The sequence below is a fragment of the Acartia tonsa genome, chromosome 4, assembly GCF_053477335.1.
Source record: "Acartia tonsa isolate MP-2025a chromosome 4, ASM5347733v1, whole genome shotgun sequence".
NCBI classification, from domain to species: Eukaryota; Metazoa; Arthropoda; class Copepoda; order Calanoida; family Acartiidae; genus Acartia; species Acartia tonsa.
Window position 1 is genome coordinate 22,759,483 of NC_137263.1, and position 20,380 is coordinate 22,779,862.

At 35.3% G+C, this 20,380-nt stretch overlaps 1 protein-coding gene across 2 annotated transcripts in view; it reads right to left on the minus strand.

Annotated features, from left to right (window-relative positions):
* The window catches only part of RyR (Ryanodine receptor), a 55,036-nt gene that overhangs the window by 27,062 nt on the left and 7,594 nt on the right, over nucleotides 1-20,380 (minus strand). The window contains exons 5-11 of one of the 2 annotated variants that reach the window (XM_080156997.1): nucleotides 12,297-12,372; nucleotides 7,505-7,537; nucleotides 5,017-5,129; nucleotides 3,825-3,958; nucleotides 3,198-3,266; nucleotides 2,444-2,629; nucleotides 178-1,003 (exon numbers count right to left, since the gene is read on the minus strand). In XM_080156997.1, coding sequence (XP_080013123.1) covers nucleotides 178-1,003; nucleotides 2,444-2,629; nucleotides 3,198-3,266; nucleotides 3,825-3,958; nucleotides 5,017-5,129; nucleotides 7,505-7,537; nucleotides 12,297-12,372 — 1,437 coding nt within the window. The remainder of the gene's footprint in view (nucleotides 1-177; nucleotides 1,004-2,443; nucleotides 2,630-3,197; nucleotides 3,267-3,824; nucleotides 3,959-5,016; nucleotides 5,130-7,504; nucleotides 7,538-12,296; nucleotides 12,373-20,380) is intronic. The other variant, XM_080156998.1, reaches the window with a different exon arrangement.

The window sequence follows — 20,380 nt, forward strand, 5'->3', positions numbered from 1 at the left end:
TCCATATGTTACGAAGCCCTTTATGGTGACATCATACAATACAAATGACCAATCATAGGCTAATACACAGACTAAACTACCATTGCATTGGCAGGCCAGTATAAATTTTAATTGATCAATATTAGGCCAGTTTGACGTCATTTTTTAATAGGAACTATAAAAATCTTTATCTGTTACCTGCATCATGTTCAAGGCTTCAGGAGAATCATTAAGTACACAGTACAGCACATCCATCATACCAGCACCTTCACCACCCAGCTTACTGAACAGCCAGTTCAACCTCTGCGCCTGCGCAAACTGGGAACAGTTGGTGTGATTGCCCCTGATGACAGCGGCCAACAGCTGGAAGAGAGCGGAGCTGATGGACTCCCACTGGTCTCCAGCCTCCTCGCCAGCAAAGGAGGACAGCAGGCCCTGGCTGGTGATAAGGTTCATTTTGTCAATCATGTCCAGGATCAAGTTTAGAATTCCCTCCTCCTGGAACAGATCTTGTCTGTTGCGCAAAGCTTTCAGAAATTTTTGTCTTTCCTCGTGGCTCAGCTCTTCATCGGGCTGTACAAAGTAGTTGTTGAGATCCTCAAGGGATCCAACCATTTCGGTAAGATTACAATCAACTAGGAAAGTATCGGTACGTTTGGTAGTGACCATAACTTCAAGGCCGGCAATAAACTCGTTGAACAACTTGGAACACTTTCTGATAACTCTGGCCGTCTTGGCCTCTTCTTCCTGAGATCTTGCAAACTCGCATCCGTCGTCCATCCTACCCTCCTCGTGCAGGATGACTCTCTTCTCCTCCACCAGGCCAACACCCTTCTTCTTGACCTGGTATGACTTGTAGGACAACCAGAAGCCAGTCTCAATGTGTTGAGTGATGACCGTGATGTCATCGTACCTGACACTTGGCACACCAATGATTTCCAGGTCCTTGTCCTCAAGGATAACTTTGTTGTCATCTTTGATCTCTCTGAGGTAGAAAGAAGTTGCGGAAAGATTAGCTTCATGTCTGCAATGTAAAGATTATTTTTAGTGTGTGTGTATGTGTAGCCATTATTTCTTAGTGTTTGGACCTAAGAAGTCATTAAATAGGACGAGACACTTTTGTATAGCCATTAGGGCCATCAAGCTCCACGTTAAAGTACATTATGACTAGACCTGCTGTCTCATGGGAGCTACTCTTTATTACCTCACCCTCGCTAGTATGGCAGGTGTCCTAAATTAAGTCATATCTCCGGATAAGGATTGCACTGAAAGTGACTATTTAGTATCCAAACCACTCAATAATCTCCCTTCTTATTTTTAGTCGTTTGAATGAAAATTGTTGTGACATAAGTAACAGGTATTGGGGTAATAGATAATATATATTGATATTTCTTTTGTTTTGGACTACAATACTTCCATACTAATTAAAATACCTACTACATTTTGTGTTGGTTTGACCTCAGTAAAACCTTTAATAGTATTTCTTTTAATGCTGAATGTTCAGAAATAATGGATTTATTATTACTTGGATCTTACACCAGATTTATTCTAATAATGTAAAACTTGTAGCTGGCTAAAACAATGATCTCCCCCCCCCCCATCCATCTCCATTACCTCATCCCCTCTTCTTCTACTGGATGAACGAACTGACCAATGAATGCTGCTTATAATAAAACCCTAAATTGATGACAATTTTTCCCCTGTCATAATATCCACGTATATTCTATATCCATTTTTAATCATTTTCTTAAATGGTTAAGATTAAAGCAACATCGTTTATATAACAAAGTACACTTAAAATACAAAACAAATACAGCATATAAGAAAAATTAGGTAACCTCTTTTTTTAACAAGAAAAATATTGACCCATGTCAAAGTTATTATTTTTTCTGTCAGGCCTGTTTTAAACGTCAGAAAATTTTAGTGCATGAAAATTTTTCATTCTCAAATTCATTTATTTTACTTCCTATTTGTAAAATTAAATCTACATGAAAAAATTCTTGTAGAATATTTACTATTTTAGGCAGTTGATTTTTGCACATTTTGTAATATTTTTTCCTTCATATTTTTTTAAATCTGCTACACTGAAAAGATATTGCACTTCAAACTATTTGATTTTGTTTAATTAGATATAAAAAATTATACACACACATACAAACAGAAAGAGTAAATGAAAGGAGTTAAAAAGAAAATTAATTTGTTAAGATTGAGAAAGAGAAAAAGTCTTAAAAATACTAATTGAGAAATTAATATTTTTATGCTTTGTTATGATTTCAAAGTTTTATAATCCATTTAAAATAACTTGGATATTGGACCATATTTTCACCTACTCTAATAAATGGCTAATATAATGATACCCCCCTATCCCCTCCTAACGTACTGACCAATGAATTACGACTACAGGTGTAACCTAAATTGACGATATAGTATCCACGTATTATTATTATCCATTAGTTTTACTTACTTTGGCAGTAAACAGAGATCAGTGGCATCATCCTTTACACCCAGGTACAATCCAGTAGTGATGTGCCGGATCCTGATAGGATGATACCAGTTGATATATCCTCCAGCCCACTTGGTCCTGGCCAGCTCCAGCCTCCAGAGGGACCTGGCCTGGTGCAATACTGACCCACCCTCGTACACAACAATACTGAAAAACATTAAGTTATAACATTGAACAAGAATAGTTTTCATGAAAACTGATGCTAGATATTTATAAAAACTAACCAAAAAAAGGACCCATCTCCTAGCTATATTATAGCCAAAGATAGATTTCATTTTGCTTACTTACTGAACACTAGATGCCTTTTTTCAAAAAGACATAGAAAATCAGGTTTGTAAGTTAAAAATAGAAAGCTAAATCTGATAATCTGTCCACTATCAAATTACTATGGAACGAGCGAAGAACTTTTTATATCAAATCACATTATGAAGAAAAATAAAATCTTTTCCAATGTGGCTTTGAAACCGAAAAATATTCGCAGGACTAGAAAGCCATACTGAAAAATCATATAGCGTACTGTTTTCTACGAATGTAAAAATTACAACCATAATATTAAAACCAGTTTTGTTAGCCCGTGCATTCGGCATCTCGGGGCTAACAAAACTGGTTTTAATCTTATAATTGAACAAGTACCTTTTTTATATCTGCGGAAAACTGTTTATGATACGATGCGATAAATAACTATTTTCAGATAAACTTTAACGTGAAAACTTACTTTGTTTCAGCAGACTCCATGGACCAATTTGAAGGAATTGTAAGGCATTCATCACCACCATGTGTAAATCTTAAAAAATGAATAATATATTTTTGAATTATAAATAAAGATTTTTGGCCAGCTCATCATAGCATAACATTATTCAGAACTACAGTAAATATCAATATTCTTCTTTAAATATTTTTTAGGGAAAATATGGTAAAGAAAAACCTTAACATTTTTTTTTTTTTGGGGGGGGGGGTAAAATGAGAAGTTTCAAAGGTTTGGTGAGGGGGGGGGGGTGACTAAGGTATTTTCTAAAATTTTGATGAGGTAAAATCAGATGTTTCAAAGTTTGATGGGGGTAAACATCCATTTACCCCCCCCCCCCTTAGTAGTCTATGGTTCCTTTTAGATAAGCGGAATTGTTGAAGAAAAAAGTATTTTTACCTGCCATTACATATGAAAACAATTAGGTATAAAACACCCCTCTAACTGTAAAAAAATAACTTTACAATTTATCTCAAAATCAGTCATGTGACGTCATAACAATGAGGGAGATGAGAGGAGAAGTGGATAATCCCTCATTTTTATGACGTCACATGGCTGATTTTTTGAGACACTTTGTAAAGTTACGAAAAAGCGTACCTTAAAACATCTCCTCCAAAGACACAAGGTTGATTTTTCAATCTGCTAAGTCCAGTTCCAAATGGTGAAACATTCCACTGTGTCACGTGGAAGGAGGCATTAACTATAGACTGGCTACCCTCCTTCGTGGCTTGCTAGAGTAGAATAGAATATTAATAAACAAGGATGACAACATCCATAAAAACGAAACTCTGAAACGGTAGGACAAACAAACATTAACTCATGTAGAGTGTAATGACTGAATAATTGGAATGTAAAATTGTAAGTAATTTGTTTAGAAAAACTGCTTAAATACAGGATACTGTTTAAGGACATACTTACATTTGCGGACTTGATTATACAGATGCTTTGCTTATAACAATGTTCATTGTTTTACCATGCCAAGTTTGAAATCGATAGGACAATTTCAAGATGCCTAAATTAACGTTAAGAGCTATCTGTTACGGAAAGACGGGCCGAACCTAATTATAGAAAATCCATGCTTTTAAAAATAATATAACAATTGAAAAATATAAATATAGTTTTCATATGAAATTATGACTGTTTTATTTTGTTATTGTCCAGAATTTGATAAGATCAATCATGTTCATAAAAAGCGTAGCTACACAAGCGGACAACATTCTGATTTAAAAAAATAAGTTATATTTAGAAAAAAAACATTTATTTATACTTCTAAAAGTTACCTAAATAATTGAAACAATGTAGGGTCAGACTTTTAGAATAGGTCCCAAGGCAACCATCGAAGACAACCAACCCTTTGATTTTGCTAGCTTTTTGTGTAAAGGCATTACCCTAATCTTACTATAAATGTTGCGCATCTGACATAGCAGTATCAATTTTATTATTTATCTACATAAGTTTAATTAGTTTGACTTGAAACAATTTAAGAAAAGTTAAATATTGTAACGGACATACCATATTTCTAGAGTAGATGCGCTACTTAAAAACTATTACTTTACTTACCCAGGGAGGGAGTGGACATTGGTCTGTTTATTACACTAGTTCCCAAAGTTTAATGATAACAACTTTGGGAACGTTTATTGTATTTTGATTGGTTTGTGTATTAAGTTGAGTATCCAAACGTTTCAACCAATAATTTAATCTACAAGAGAGGTAACTATGTGTATCATCATTTTTGATATACATCAATTTATCAGCCATTGTCTTATCCCTTTAGATTCCTGTTACTTACCAGATATCTTTCAGTAGCAACAGATACAAAGATGACGTCATCTCCCACTCTGACCTTCTCACCCTCTGATCTCTGTTTAGACGCGGGGTGAATGGTCCACCAACACGCTTCTCCTATACAGTTCAAACATTATACTTTCAGTATGGCTTCCATACCGATTAATATCCGCTGGATTAGAACCGGTTCTAAGCCATACTGAATCGTATTATATCCAACTTTTAACGAAAATAAAAATGCACAAAATTGTAATATTAAAACCAGTTTTGTTAGCCCGTGCCTTTGGCATCTCGGGGTTAAGTAAACTGGTTTTAATCTTATGATTATACATTTCTAAATCTGCGGAAAGTTGTTTTAATACGATGCGATAAATAACTATTAATCATTAAGAAATGAATTATAATTATATAAATTTGAGTTTATGTGTCTCATTAGCCAAATTTAAAAGGTAGGCAACTAAAACTATATTTTTTCTAATCATTTTTAGAGTCCATTTTATACATAAAATAAGAAAGTAAAAACAGAAGGGTTCTGAGCTCGACTAGGCATTTAAAGGGAAACCGCCAAATAGATAGGAGAAAGATGAATAAGAAAAATGATTTTCAAACTTTAATACAGAAAAAGGTAAATAAAAGAATAGAATTTTGAAAAGATTAAATGTTTAGAGAACAGCTAACCTATCAATTTAATTTAAAGTTCAGAGCATTTGAAATTTTTTAAAATATATAAATTTTATACAAAATTTATGTGTTTAATATTTAACAATATTACCATTTTAATTATAACTAAATAAAAATGAAGTAATGAAGTATTGAAGCTAAAGTAAGCAAATTTATCTGAAGAAAAACTACTTTACACTTACTCCTCGCAAAAAAGTTTTGTATTTCTAATTGTTTTGATTATGCTAAAAATTGAAGCTCTGTATAGATAAATTTTAAAACTTTTGGCCGAAAAATCACAAGTTATTAGTATAATGGGGTATTGTCCCTTACGTGGCAACGCCTCTTAATGGGCGTTTCGTCGTATTTTCACATAATAAGCCTTTCTCCTATTTCAAGCCCCTGCACTGCTAATTTCCTAAACCTGCAGGTCAATCACCTAAACTAACTTAATCTATCCTAACTTATCAAAAGCTACTGTGAAAATTCGACAATACGCCCCTTAAGAGACGGTGCCATAAAAGGGACTATACCCAGATAATAGACTATTCTAATATAATGTCATTCGGGATACTTCGGCCAACAGTTTTTTAAATTTATACTCTTGTTTTATAGGTAATATAAAGAGCTTCAAGAGAAAGAGTAAAAATAGTTTTTCCGCCGAAAAAATATTTTTCGCTGAAACATTTCTTATTCTGAAATTGAAATACAAGTAATCTTTAATTATTTATTTATGTTTTAATTTAAAAAGGTTTTTTGTTGTTCCACTTACAGAATAAGGTATTATCCAAAAAGAATTTCCCTTGAAAAATTTTTAAATAGAAATTTTTGCCTGCCTTAATTATTTAAATATATTTTTTGATGATTTAATTAATTGGTTAAAAAATTATGGCTTAAATATGATTTTTGCAAAATTTATATTTTTTCTTGCTAAAATTTAAACTTTTTGTTCTCTCTGAGAAGATTTAATTTTCTTGATATTAATATTTGAGCAAATGAAAAAGTTAAAATGTGAAAATACAAAACTTTGTTTTATTTTTTATCTGAAGCTACGAGTGTTTTAATCCTTTACAAAATTTTAGAAGATTTTTCAATAAGAGAAGAAAAAAAGACAAATACTTTTTTTACCTGATACAGTTCATATTAACCAGATAGTCATTTGTCAGTTACAAAAAAGTCATATGTTCATAAATAAAGAGCAAAAAGCATACAAAGCAAGCATGCAAATAAAAAAAAGCATTGAAAGGGGCATACAAGTATACATATGTCTAAGTAAGGAAAATTTAATGGTAGAGCTTGATTTCTTTTTTTCAAACTTTGAAAGGGTTTCCATTCTTTTATTTACTCAAAAATTTTTCATTTTTTCATGTATTTTTCGTAAAGTTATGTGCCACCCTTTAGTCAAACTGTTTTAAACTATAGCCATTCATTTACATAAATTTGGTCAAAATTAAGAACAATTTGACTTAATAAGCGCAGTTACTAAACGATAACACATGACTTTACGAAAAAATACGTGAAAAAAAAATAATCCCCTTATTCAGCAAAGTCATAAGATTTACTTGCAAAGACAAATGTTACTTTTGCATATCAATCAATTATCAGCTGCACCACATATGATAGATAGACAAGCAAACATGCATAAAGGAAAGCGGAAAGTGTCATGTGTGACGTCATAAAAATAGGTGTAAAAAAGAAGGATAAGAGGAGAAGTGCGAAGGGAAACCCATAAAAGAGATGAATAATAGACGCATTTCTATAACGTCACACATGATACTTTCCAGCGCTTCAGGCTGACAGGAAAGATGTGAAGGTGAAGGGTTTACATCTACCTGGATTACTGGATCCCTGGACAAAACTTGGTCCTAAAGCGTATACAAACAACTTTATTATCTACATAGGATTATAGTTCTAACATTTAATTTGTACAATCATTATTGGTTTAATTGTGAACAAAAAAGTAATATTTATTTATAAGTAAGGTATGTATCAGAGCTTAGTAGCCGCCATAAAGCCAATTTGAAATATTAATTCTCACATAAACGACCCCTTAAATAGTGGACGTAAATATTCTTTTTTTCTCCCTGAGGTAGTCATTTATTTCCCTGAGGTATCATTTATTTCCCTGAGGTAGTTTTTTTTATCCCTGAGGAAGTCATTTTTTTCCCCCGAGCATGGCAACCGGTGAACAGAATCTCAGTTCTGCACCACAAGCCTTGATGGCAACCGGTGAACAGAATTTCAGTTCTGCACCACAAGCCTCGCACGACTGAAGTTCCCATGTCTATACAGTCATATTTATATGAAAATATTTTTAGAAGATTTTTGAATTTTTTTTTGAAGATTTTCAATTTTTTTTGAAGATTGTAGAATTTTTATTAATTACTAAAAGAAAGCATAATTACCTCAGGGAAAAATGACTACCTGAGGGAGAAAAATGAAAATTAAAAACCAAAATTAAACCACATTTTAGCATAAAAATGAGTTTTTGTTTAAATGAGAATGATATTCCTATCCAGTTTTTTTGTTTAGGAATACCCCATTTTCTAGTATGGCTTCAAAACCGTTTAATATCCACTGGATTAAAACCAGTTCTAAACCACACTGAAAAATGATATATCATATATTATTATCTTATTAAAAAATCATAAAAATACATCATTTTAATATCCACGGAAAGCTGTATAATACGATGCGATAAATATTTATTACAATCTTTCAATGATTTAACCCTTTATGATCAATTTCAAACCGCAAAACGGAAGAAAATCAGCGGCTTATTGGCGGCTGCAAAGCTCTGCTAAGAATCAAAAGTGCCCATTTCAAAATATGATAAATTTTTGTTCAAAATAGTTCCATGAAAAGGGCATTACAAAATATCTTGCAACAAATAACAAAAGCTACATCTAAACAAAATCTGTTTGTAACTAAAAATATTTTTAGTTTATTATATAACAATTATAATACGTCTATTGTATGTTTATAATTTTAAACATTTTATACACACAAAATTTTAATTATGTTATGTATGTACAGTTAATGTTTAACAAGGAAGACAACATCCATAAAAGCGAAGCTCTGAAACGGTAGGACATTAACACTTGTAGAGTGTCAGAACTGAATAAGTTAATGCATAAGTCTAAACAAAATTATGTAAGTAAATTTGTTGCAAAACTTCTTAAATACAGAATACTGTTTCAGGACATACTTACATTTTTAGGGCTTGATAATAGAGATGCTTCGCTTATAACATTGTAGACCCGCGACCGTGGCTCAACACGTAGCGCATCCGCTCGTCGTCGGGAAGGTGTTAGGTTCGAATCTCGGTCCGACACCGCGTCATAACTAAAGACGTTAAAAATGGTTCCCACTGCTAATATGTCAGATGCGTGACGTAAATAGTTAGAGTGGGGGGAATGCCTTGGTCCAAAACAGGCGCAACTCGTTACCATGCACAGTTAGGACTTCTCAGACAAAGGTCGTGCATCACAGAGAGTTGGTTGTCTGTAATCTACTGTACCACGGGTATGAGGTGAAGGACCAAGAGTCTGGCCTTGAGTTGACAAGTTGACTGTTCAGTCCAGGTGCAACTCACCCATACGACATTAGCAACATTATAACATTGTAACTTTTTGTAATAGGATTCAGTATTCCAAAAATCAGATATAAAGGATAATTATAACAAAACACTTACGGACTGACAGACCGACCCTAAATATAGAAAAGCTTCGCTTTAAAAACTTTTAGGAAACCAGTCTAAATAACTATAAAATAGATGCTTAATGTACGCCTAAATGTACACAGTTGAATGATTTGACAATGATACATAAGTAGATAATGTTGATTATGATTAAATGAAATTATGACAAATAAGACAATAAAAACATACAAAAACTATGTATACTAGTATAAATAGGATGAATATTGTCTATTTACCTATTTTGTGTAAAATCTTTTTACAGGGTAAATACTTAAAGAATTTGTAATACAAATATGGACGTACACACATTCTGGTAACGATTATAGAATAGCCATGACTGCATTGGAATGCTGATTACAAATCTGAAAACCGTTTTGAAAAATATTGATTCAGTCTGAAATGATTTTCAAATAACCTACCAAAATAAACAGTTTTGACTTAATCAGCTGTTTTTAGGTACTTAATGAGATATCATTCGAACAAGGAGCAATAAATATAAAAATAGTTTTTAGATTCGTAATTAGTATTTTAATGCGGTCATTTTGACATGCAACATACCTGTATTTGAAGCTAACCGTTACGACGGACGGACGAAAGGACTGACGCTAATTATAGAGAAGCTATGCATGTAAATAGGGTAAATATTACAACATATATGTTTATCATTTTATCTCCCCTATTATCTATGACCCCCCCCCCCCTGAACGAACATATCCTGTTGATTATTTCTATCTGATTATCCTGACCCCTCTTGGTGTAAATTAAATTTCCAGTGATAACATACTCTCAATCAAATCAATAGATTCACTTCTACATTGATATATATCTATCAGGGATCTAAAGGGATAAGACAATGACCGATAAATTGATGTACATCCCCAATGTTAGTAAACAAAATTACCCCTTCTGTAGATTACAATTTGTGGTTGAAACGTTTATACACAAATAAACAGACCTATCAAAATTCATCAAAAGTCCCTAAAGTTGTTAAGCCAACGAACAAGAAAACGTTATTATAAAATTTTGGGGACTAGTGTAATAAACAGCTCAATGTCCCCTTCCTCCCTGTATATATTTATATAATCAGCTTTATACATAAAGTGTGATCAACTTATACAGGTTGATTCATAAATAAAAATATAAAACATACCAATGTTTTTTGTAACGTTTCAATTCATAGTTTAACGTCCCCATTCTGCCCATAACCGAAAAGAAATTGAAAAAAACTGTAAAATTAAAACCCTACTGGTGTACCAAAACAAATATTCTATCTTTCTAATACTATTATTGAAAGAAATAAGATTTTTTTTGTTTGTCCGTTAAGATCTCGCTAACCACTGAAATGATTGAGTTTTCCATTTTAGGGATGTTTTACATAGGTCCTGGAATGGTTCTAGGTTTATTTCTGCCCTTTCTCCCCAGATGCTAAAAGCGCTAATTCTTGTATTAATTAAAGTGTAAAAACATTAATCAATAAAACCAAGTACAAATATTTGATATCTTTGACAAAAATCTAGCAAAAAATACTTTGTAAATCACCTTGTAAATACATACACATACAATATGGCATGCATGCATGCTTGTATGTCTGTTTGTTTGTGTATACATGAATCAAGATTGAAATACAACTAAAATATTCATAAATGACCAATAGTCAAATACTTAAAAAATACTTCCAATTTATTTAAATTTATCAGTACATGAAATTTACATTATGTTATAAATATAGTGACAAGGATGACAACATCCATAGAAGCGAAGTTCTGAAACGGTAGGGCAAAGGAACATTAACACTTGTAAAGTGTATAAGAACTGAATAATCAGATTATAAATGTATAATGTTCGAAACAAAATTGTAAGTAAATTTGTTGAAAAACTGCTTACATACAGGATAATGTTGAAGGACATACTTACATTTTTAGGAATTGATTATAGAGATGATTCGCTTATAACATTGTACATTGTTGTCCTAGGAATCAGTATTAAAAAATCAGATCAATCGGATAATTATAAGGCATTAAAATTTGTGGTTAAAGATGTTAAAAATCAACTTGTATAAAATGGACGTACGGACATTCTGGAAACGAATATAGTTTTGTTATCTAAATGGTACCTAACTGCTACAGGAATCACCATACAATGTTTGAAATCGAAATCGATAGGGCAATTTTCAACATGCCTAAAGAAAACAGCTAACCGTTACGGACGTTTGGACGTACGGACGAATGGACCGATCCTAATAATAGAAAAGCCTTGCTTTTAAAAATATTGTACACATACGTATATTGAGTAAGGAAATTTGTGTATAGATTGAATAATAAAATAATAAATCTACTTATCATGACCAAAATAACAAAATTAGGAATAATAATAATAATAATAATGCACCTATGTAAATTTGGTAGAAGGGCAAATCATATAGCCAAAAAATTCTTTCAATTTTTAAACTCAAGAAATTGTTTATCACTAAAAAATTGCTATAGTACTATGGGCAAAAGAAGCAGCTCATAGTACCTATAAAAAATTGCGTCATACAATACAAATGACCAATGATAGGCCAGTATACATTTTACCATTGGTCTATATAAATGTACAATGGCCTATCTTTAGTCATTTGTATTGTATGACGTCATTTTCTATAAGCACTATAAGCTTCTACTTGGGAAAATCTTATAGTATAATGTGTTTTTTTTAAATAGGAAAAGTTAGCTTAATTGTTTTGCTATAAAACTAACCCTTTCCCATAGAAAATGTTGTTATGATAACGTTGAAATACATTCATAAAATATATTAGTTTCATCTACATTAAAAGAACATTAATCAAATTCTGCCCATAAAAAAATAAACAATCTACTTATAATATTCTACTTTATATTTATAAAAAAAATACTGTATTAAGGAAACAAAAAATGCACGAAATTTACCTTCTGATTGTTCTTGAAGACCAACATCAAATGCGAGCTTGTCGTTGGAACTGCTGCTCGAGAGGCAAGCAAGATACTAAAATTAAGACATGTTAGAATTGTCCCATCGAATTGTTCAAACTTTGCATGATGATTCTCATAATAGTTAGGTACGATTTAGGAAGCGCAGCAACTCTTTAATCGTTACCAGAAAGTACCTACGTCTATTCAAAACATGTTGCTTTTAAACCTTTTTAACAACAATTTTTATGTGATGTATGTCTGCTTTTGGAAGTATCTCTATAATCAAGTCCTAAAAATGTAAGTATGTTCTTAAACAATATCCTGTATTTAATCAGTTTTACACAAAAATTAGTTACAATTTTTTATACTTATTGTCTGTTTGTTTTAGATTTTTATACTTCGTTGTCCTATTAGTGTATCCATAAATATTTTTACCACTTTTTTTACTTTTCTGTAGCTATATGTGTTTATTCATTACTAAGTGGATTATTAGCAATCCATCTCATAAGGGATAATTCTACACTACATACCAGGGATCTAAAGGGATAAGACTACAGCCGATAAATTGATGACATTCCCAATGATTAAACACATAGTTACTCCTTCTGTAATTTACAATTAGGGGTTGAAACGTTTGGACACTCAACTAAATGATTCAACTAATCAAAATTCAAGAAAAGTTCCCAAAGTTGTTGAGTCAACGAATAAGAAAACGTTATTGTAAAACTTTGGGGACTAGTATAATAATCAGCCCAATATCCCCTACCTCCCTGACTTCATACAATATATTTAGGTTAATACTTATATATAATTACTATTTTTAGTCCTGAAGCTACTCTATAACTCATTTTTTCCGAATGTATGTACCTTTAGGATTTTCTTGTTAAGCTTTTCTTAACAATTACTATTTTAGTAAATAAGCTACTCTATAAGCTTTTTTTATGCGTGTCCTTAATGATATGGGGAAATTTCCTTTAAAAAAACAGCTACTTAATAACTCAGTTATTCAGTCAGTCGGTAGATATATATTTGTCTACAGCATCTTGTGAAACATAATTTACTTCGTGGCTATATGAGATAGTACTCTGACTCTTCTTGTGGATATTTTAAACCGTTTGTTTAGCTGTTCTTGGTTATTCCAACGATTTGCTGAAAATTCCAAGTTTGTGTGGTAACTTTTAATTTATAATTATACAGTATGTATATTAGTATAATGTATTTTTTTACATTAGTGGAGAGACTTAGAGATAAATACATTTAATCGTCAGTCAAACATTCTTGATCCAAGGGTCAGGGAAAGTGCATGTGAAGAAAATATAATTATGCAACATCTGTTCGCCATTTACAAACAATAGATATCAAGACTGATTTCTAAAATATGCATTTTTTTACAAGGAATCCTAAATTAACTAACAATAAAGATAATTATACAAATTTTTATATAAAAAATGGAATTTTGGGGTACGTGATCCCAAATCCTTGCCAAAATCATTCTACATTTTATTATTTTTTTTCGGGAAAAAAACGCATTTGCCCTATTTTAGATCAAGTTAGGCTCAGTAGGGTTTATTATAGCCCTTGAGGATAGAGGTGTCGCAATAAAAAAGTAAATCTAGCAATTTTTGAAAAAATGAACAAAAATCATTCCTTTCTGTCGTAATACAATTATGGCTAATTAGGTTCAATTATAAATGCATTTTTATAAGAAGAAAAACATTATTAAACATGTTTATCACCTAATATTTCAACTGAATTTGCAACAAAAATTTTTTTAAAAATTATATTTTTAAACAAGGCATGAAAAACAGGAAAAAATAATGAAAGATGCATTTCTATAACTAATAAGTCTTAAGGATATGTACAGTTGTCGATAAATTCATGTAAATCCCCAATGATATACAGAAAATTATCCCTTTTGTAGATTACAACTTGTGGTTGAAACGTTTGAACACTCATCTTTATGAACCGACCAATCAAAATTCCATAAAATTCCCCAAAGTTGTTAAGCTAACGAATAAGAAAACGTTATTATAAAACTTTGGGGACTAGTGTAATATACAGCTCAATGATCTCTCCCTCCCTGGTACTAAAAGGATAACAATATACTTAATAGTTAAAATTGGAACATTTTTAGAAGCCTAAATTTTTGCATTATGCGAAAATTGACGTATATTGGACATTTCTAACGTGCTAACAATGTATTACTAACGTACAAGCGTGATTAAGGACAAACTTAGTAATGAAAAGATTCGCTTTAAAAAGTAAAATATTTCTGTTTGTTATGAGATCAAATTACGTTTTTTCACCAGTTGTCGCAAAATTCGATTATTTAAAAAGCAAAGCATCTCTACAAGTATATCAATGTTACAGCTGAACGTCATATCCCGTCAAAGATTTACTAGTTAATGATAAATGGCCTTATCTCAAAAATATAAATATGAAATATAAAATATATTTTGAATTTTTTTAAATTTTCCATTTGAAATGTAGTGGTTTATTTCTAAGTTTGTATGTGTACAGTTGACTAAAACAAACTTTAGGGTTTTCTCAGATATTAGGAAAGAAGGTATTATCTATAATAGAAATGTCCGTCCGTCTGTCTGGATCTTAAGATCTTAGTAACAGCTTAACCGACAAGGTTGTGCCTCTCAGGTAAAAACATACTGGTCCCCACAACCCCACCCAGCCCCCAAAGAACGAAAAGATGAAACGCGACATTTTGATATTCCCCCCCCCCTTAAATATTTATTTATTTATTTTTTTTTTTTGGGGGGGGGGGGGGGTAAATACCCCCTCCTAACTATTTGTGGGTGCCTACGGCACTCCCAAGTAAGGGGTAAATTTTATTTTGGGGGTGATAAAGTCTACTATTTTTGGTATATCCGACGAGAAAAATTATTTCCAAAAATCTCGTTTTCATAGTACTCAAAAATACCAAATTCTGGAACACAGTAATAGTGTCTGACTGATTATGACGTAAGAAAAAAAATAGCCAATGAGAGGCCACTATAAATTTTACCATTGGTCAATAATGACCTCTCATTGGCTATTTTTTTTTCTTACGTTACAATCAGTCAGACACTATTACTAGGTTCAAAGGCATTCAGTTAAAAAAATTTTATAAACCCAATTTAAAAGTAAAAAGTCTACTTTAAATTTTTGGTATCTCTAATTATTTCAAAAAATCTCGTTGTCATAGTACTCAAAAAATACCCTATTCTGTTTAAGTTAACTGTGGGTGTATGTACAACATGAGTGAATGTAAAAGTTAAAATTTGTGCAATGTTAACCTAGTTTCTTTTTGGCCATATTGCAATCAATTCGGGTCTGTCACACATCTAGCGATGACCTAATTCATCTCAGGGATCTTAAGGGATAAGACAATGGCCGACTTATTGATCTACATCCCAATGTTCATTCACGCAATTACCCCTTCTGTAGATAACAATTAGTGGTTGAAAAGTATGGATATTCAATTTAATAAACCAACCAATCAAATTTATTAAAAGTCCTCAAAGTTGTCAAGCCAACGAATAGGAAAACTTTATTATACAATTTTGGGGACTTGATTAATAAACAGCCCATTGTCCCTTCTCTCTCTAGATTCAACTACTCAAGCTTGCACCAAAAACCTCTGTGCATGAATTTCGTTTTTAGTAGCAGAACTATTCTATAATACAAAACAACGTCCGTTAGTTGGTCAGTCTGAAACGTTTTTTGGGGAAACGTGAATATCTCACTTGCTATTTAGACATCAGATATTTTAAATGAACAACGCGCTTATTTGTGCTGTAACTTGTAACTCCGTCAATTTTAAAAAAGAAAATCAATGACGTTATCCTTAATTAGAAGCGAATAAATTTGATGTATGATGAAAAAAATCTACTCTGTAAGTAAAGAATACGATTCTTTTTATTGTGGTATGCGGCAGCTCTGGACCATGCAGAAACCAAGACATTATAGTGATGCTACGCACCTAGCTAAATCCTGTTATTCTACAATTATAAAGCCACCTGAAAATATGTCAGATAACGGTACTGATTTCATCTCTCAGTTGTCCTGCAAATGGAGGGAGGGGTGTTACCCCTCCCTCTCCCATCTTAAGCACCGGAACCTTCCCCTTCAACCACCAAGTTATCAGCACCACCTCAACCCTGAGGATAAAGGATCTAAACCTGCCCTCACCTGATAGAATCACCCCCACACAGACTGTTGTTGTCACAAGTAATCATCAAACCTTCCCTCTTTAGTACCCAGACCTACCACTCCACCCCTCTATGCTTATCTACCTATTGTGCTGCTCCATGGGCTATCCTGCCTGCCCCAGACAGGGATAGCCATCTACCTAACCATTGCAATTATCTATGTTTTACTGTATGATTTATCTTTAACTATCTTTATTCCTAATCCATATGTATTTATATTATGGTTAACTGTATTCTTAATTCCCCCCACCCTTTCCAGGGATGGGGAATCATGATTGCCCAAACTGACTATTGTATATGCATTATAATGCTTTTATGTTATGATCATTTATTCCTATCCATGTAGTTATTGTTTGTTGTATATAGCTTTAGTATCCTTTACACCTTCAATAAAGTGACAACTGAAATAGATGTTGATTCTTGTCTAGTGAATGCTAGAGAAGCGTAGCTTCTCTATAGTAAGGTGTCCACGTCTGTTCACACTGCCGTAGTCTTTATTCGAACTCTGGTGTCTGCCATTTACCCTAGGCGGATACCACAACTTTTGGTGACAGCTGTGTGAGATTACGGCGAACCACAAGTGTAGAGCAGACGCGCAGCTGAGGCTAAGGTACTCCCAGCAGTGAAACTGGCAAAACTGACACAAGCAACCTGAATTACCCACCCTGGACAGCAAGTCTAACTCTGCATCCGGCAGTTGTGGAAGTGAAACTTGACGAAGAACCGCGAGAAGCGCCGACATCTAACGGAGAATTGAGCGCTCAAAAGGCTGAAACAGGCCTGCGGACCGGCTGAAACAAGCCAAATAAGTGTAAACGGCTGAAAATAGGCCAATTTTACTGCAAGAGATAGCAGGATCCGAACCAGTGGCGCTAGCAGGACGGGACATTCCCTGCCGCCATCAGCTGGATTTGGATAAGCGGCGCTAGCAGGACGGGACATTCCCTGCCGCCGATAGGCTGAAACACGCCACATAGCTGCGAGCTGCGAGCCAACATACGAGTGTAGTGCACCAAAGCAGAGAAAACTACGTCAACTCCAAGTATCCTGAGAGGCTACAACGCAGCCACCCATCTAGAAAAACAGATATTATATCACATTTGCAGGGATTACCACCCTGGTGTGATGGTTAAACAATAGATTTATGAGCAAAGATTGGCAAACAATTTGTTGTGTTGTGATAAAACTAAAAATAGAACAGGCTTGGATTTACTGTGTATTGTGATAACAACTAAAAATAGACAGGGTTGGTAAACAAATCTGTTATGTAATTGTGATAAGGACAAAAATAGAAGCTAGATGTAATATAACAAATGCCCTGACACACAATCTAATTACCTCAAGCTTACAGCACAACAACAATACACCCCTTATTTCAGAGGAAAGGGAGGGGCTCACTCTCCATTGAAGAGAATACAATCAAGGTGATATAAAAATAAACCTAGGATTAAGGAGAGAGGGCAACATTACCTCATTTCACAGTTGCCTCAAACCCACGGCATTCCCCCCTTCCTCACAGGGGGAACGGACGGATTTACCCCGTCCCCTCACGCGCTTCCCCCCTCCTACCCACACTTGACTAAGTCCGCCCATGGTGTGGAGCTAGTGACCGGGATCACAGAGCGCTATTTACGGGTAGCGCAACGGAGTGCGGAATATCATAAAATTCAACGGACAGAGCGGACCAACGAGAGAGCAAGTTGAGGGATAAGTGCGCGTTTTACCTGCGTGCGCGGATCGACGGTGCGTGAGCGCGCTGCACGGAAAGGAGATTTCACGCACACACACACACACACACACACAGGAGAGGGGCCACTCTATAGCATACAACAGAGATATTTTTTTAGGAGAAAAACTTGCAAGTTCCTCCCTCCCTATCTACAGTGTGATAAGGAAAATTAAACCAGTTCCTTAAACCCGCTCAGACCCTCAACATCTTCCTAGCCCTGCCAACTCTACTTCAAAACTGAGTGGTTAGTGAAACAAATATATGCATATATATAAATACCCAAGTGACAAATAGTGTTGTTTTTTTTTTGTATCATGGGTGCAAGTAAGTGAATACTAACCCCACCATACAACACTGGAAACTGATATGGTAACTGAACGAAAGTACGCCCACCCTGTGGACATAGCCTGACTTGATGCCCCACACTGGGCAGTGGTGGTGTGTACCTGGACCATCGACCTCATAGTTGTGAACTTTATACAGAGGAAGCGTGATTTTTTTGGAGCAAGGAGGAAAGCTAGCTAGCTCTGGGGATATTCTTATACACGTATATATATATATGGGAGTGTAGCCATATATATATATATATAGTTAGCCTACCTATCCATATATCTACCAGCGGATACGCTCCTAGAGACATCTGTGGATACCTAACATATTCCTTTTACCTTTAAGCTAAGATCCGCTGGTTATCACAGAAATCAAGAGCTATACTGGAAAGGAGAACAACTCAGGCTCAACAGTTAAACAAGACGCTGGCACCAACAGACCAACCCCCTGCTACTTATCATGGGGACGCACCAGCCACAGAAACTCTTGAGCCAGGAGGACCGAGCCTACGGCTACGTGGACTACCACCCTAATTACACAGCTATAGTATTTATATTAGGGGTGAGCCGGCTCGAACCTCCTTGCGGCGCGGCTACTCTACTCTGCTCCTACATCTACAAGATAAGAACTTGGCAGCCCCTAGCCCGCCGTGCGGAAATAGAAGACATTCATGATTGGGCATTAACTGTGTGCCTAGGCCTGCTGCTGACACTGTGGTGGACAGAAGTCTTCATTTGGACCAGAACCACCAACATCTGTACCCCACCACTCTCTGCTTCTCCATACACGATACTGCTTCTGTTATTACTCTGGCCTACTGTGTTGAGTACAGTGAACATCAAACACATGCCAGGTCACAGACCCCTGGTCCCTGAGATGCCCTTGTCTGGAAGGGTGACTGAATGTCCGCTGCACCGCTCCTGTTCAGTTGGTGCTCAACGCACGAGAAATAGCAATACTGGACTGGGGATTGCTGAACCTGTAGGTGTCCTCCTGGGGGTGTTGAACGATGCAACTGAGCCTAATGAGAAGGTGACAAGCTTCAGAGACTTAGTGGCCAGCCCCAAGATGGACACTACTACCAGAACTGAGACTTCAAAGGGGCCCAGCCCTAGGGCCAGTACCACCTGTTTCTGGGGTGGAAAGGTCCTCCCTGGCACTGGCCTCACCAATCTGGAGGATGGGGAGCTGTCCCAGGGGAATAGGCTCTTCACCCAGATGCCCGACGCGTACCTGGGGGTGGGGGAGCCGCCACCCAAGCCTCCCTGGGAGCCCCCAGGCATGGAACGACTGGGGACCGGCCTAAGGATGGGGACTGGTGACCTGCTGCAGTGGAAGACTTTACCCAGCACGGAGGGAGCAGGGTTGACCAGCAGCAGTGAGGCTGTTCCCCCACACTTCAAGACCAGATGCCGCTACTCTGTTGAACCACTGCACATGTCCCAGCCAAGTTCCCCCATGCTGCTGAAGATGGAGGCCCACCAGGATGCAGAGCTCCAACTAGGGAAGTCAATAAGAAGGCCACCCCTTGCCAAAACCAGAACCACCGCAGGGGCTCCCCACCAGCAGCTGACGGAGCCTGGCAGGGACGCAATACCAGCTGGCAACTCTGGCCCAACTCAGGTGGCTACCAACAGTCTGCTGACAGTCCGGAATACAGTTCAGGCTACCATCAGTATGGCATCTTCTGGGCCTTGCTGGTCCACCTGTGGGTACCTGTCCACACACTGGCCACAGGTACCCCCCAGAGATCATAGCCCCCTTTCCGACTGGCACCATCAACGGCCTTTGCTACCAACCACCTGGCATACCCAGAG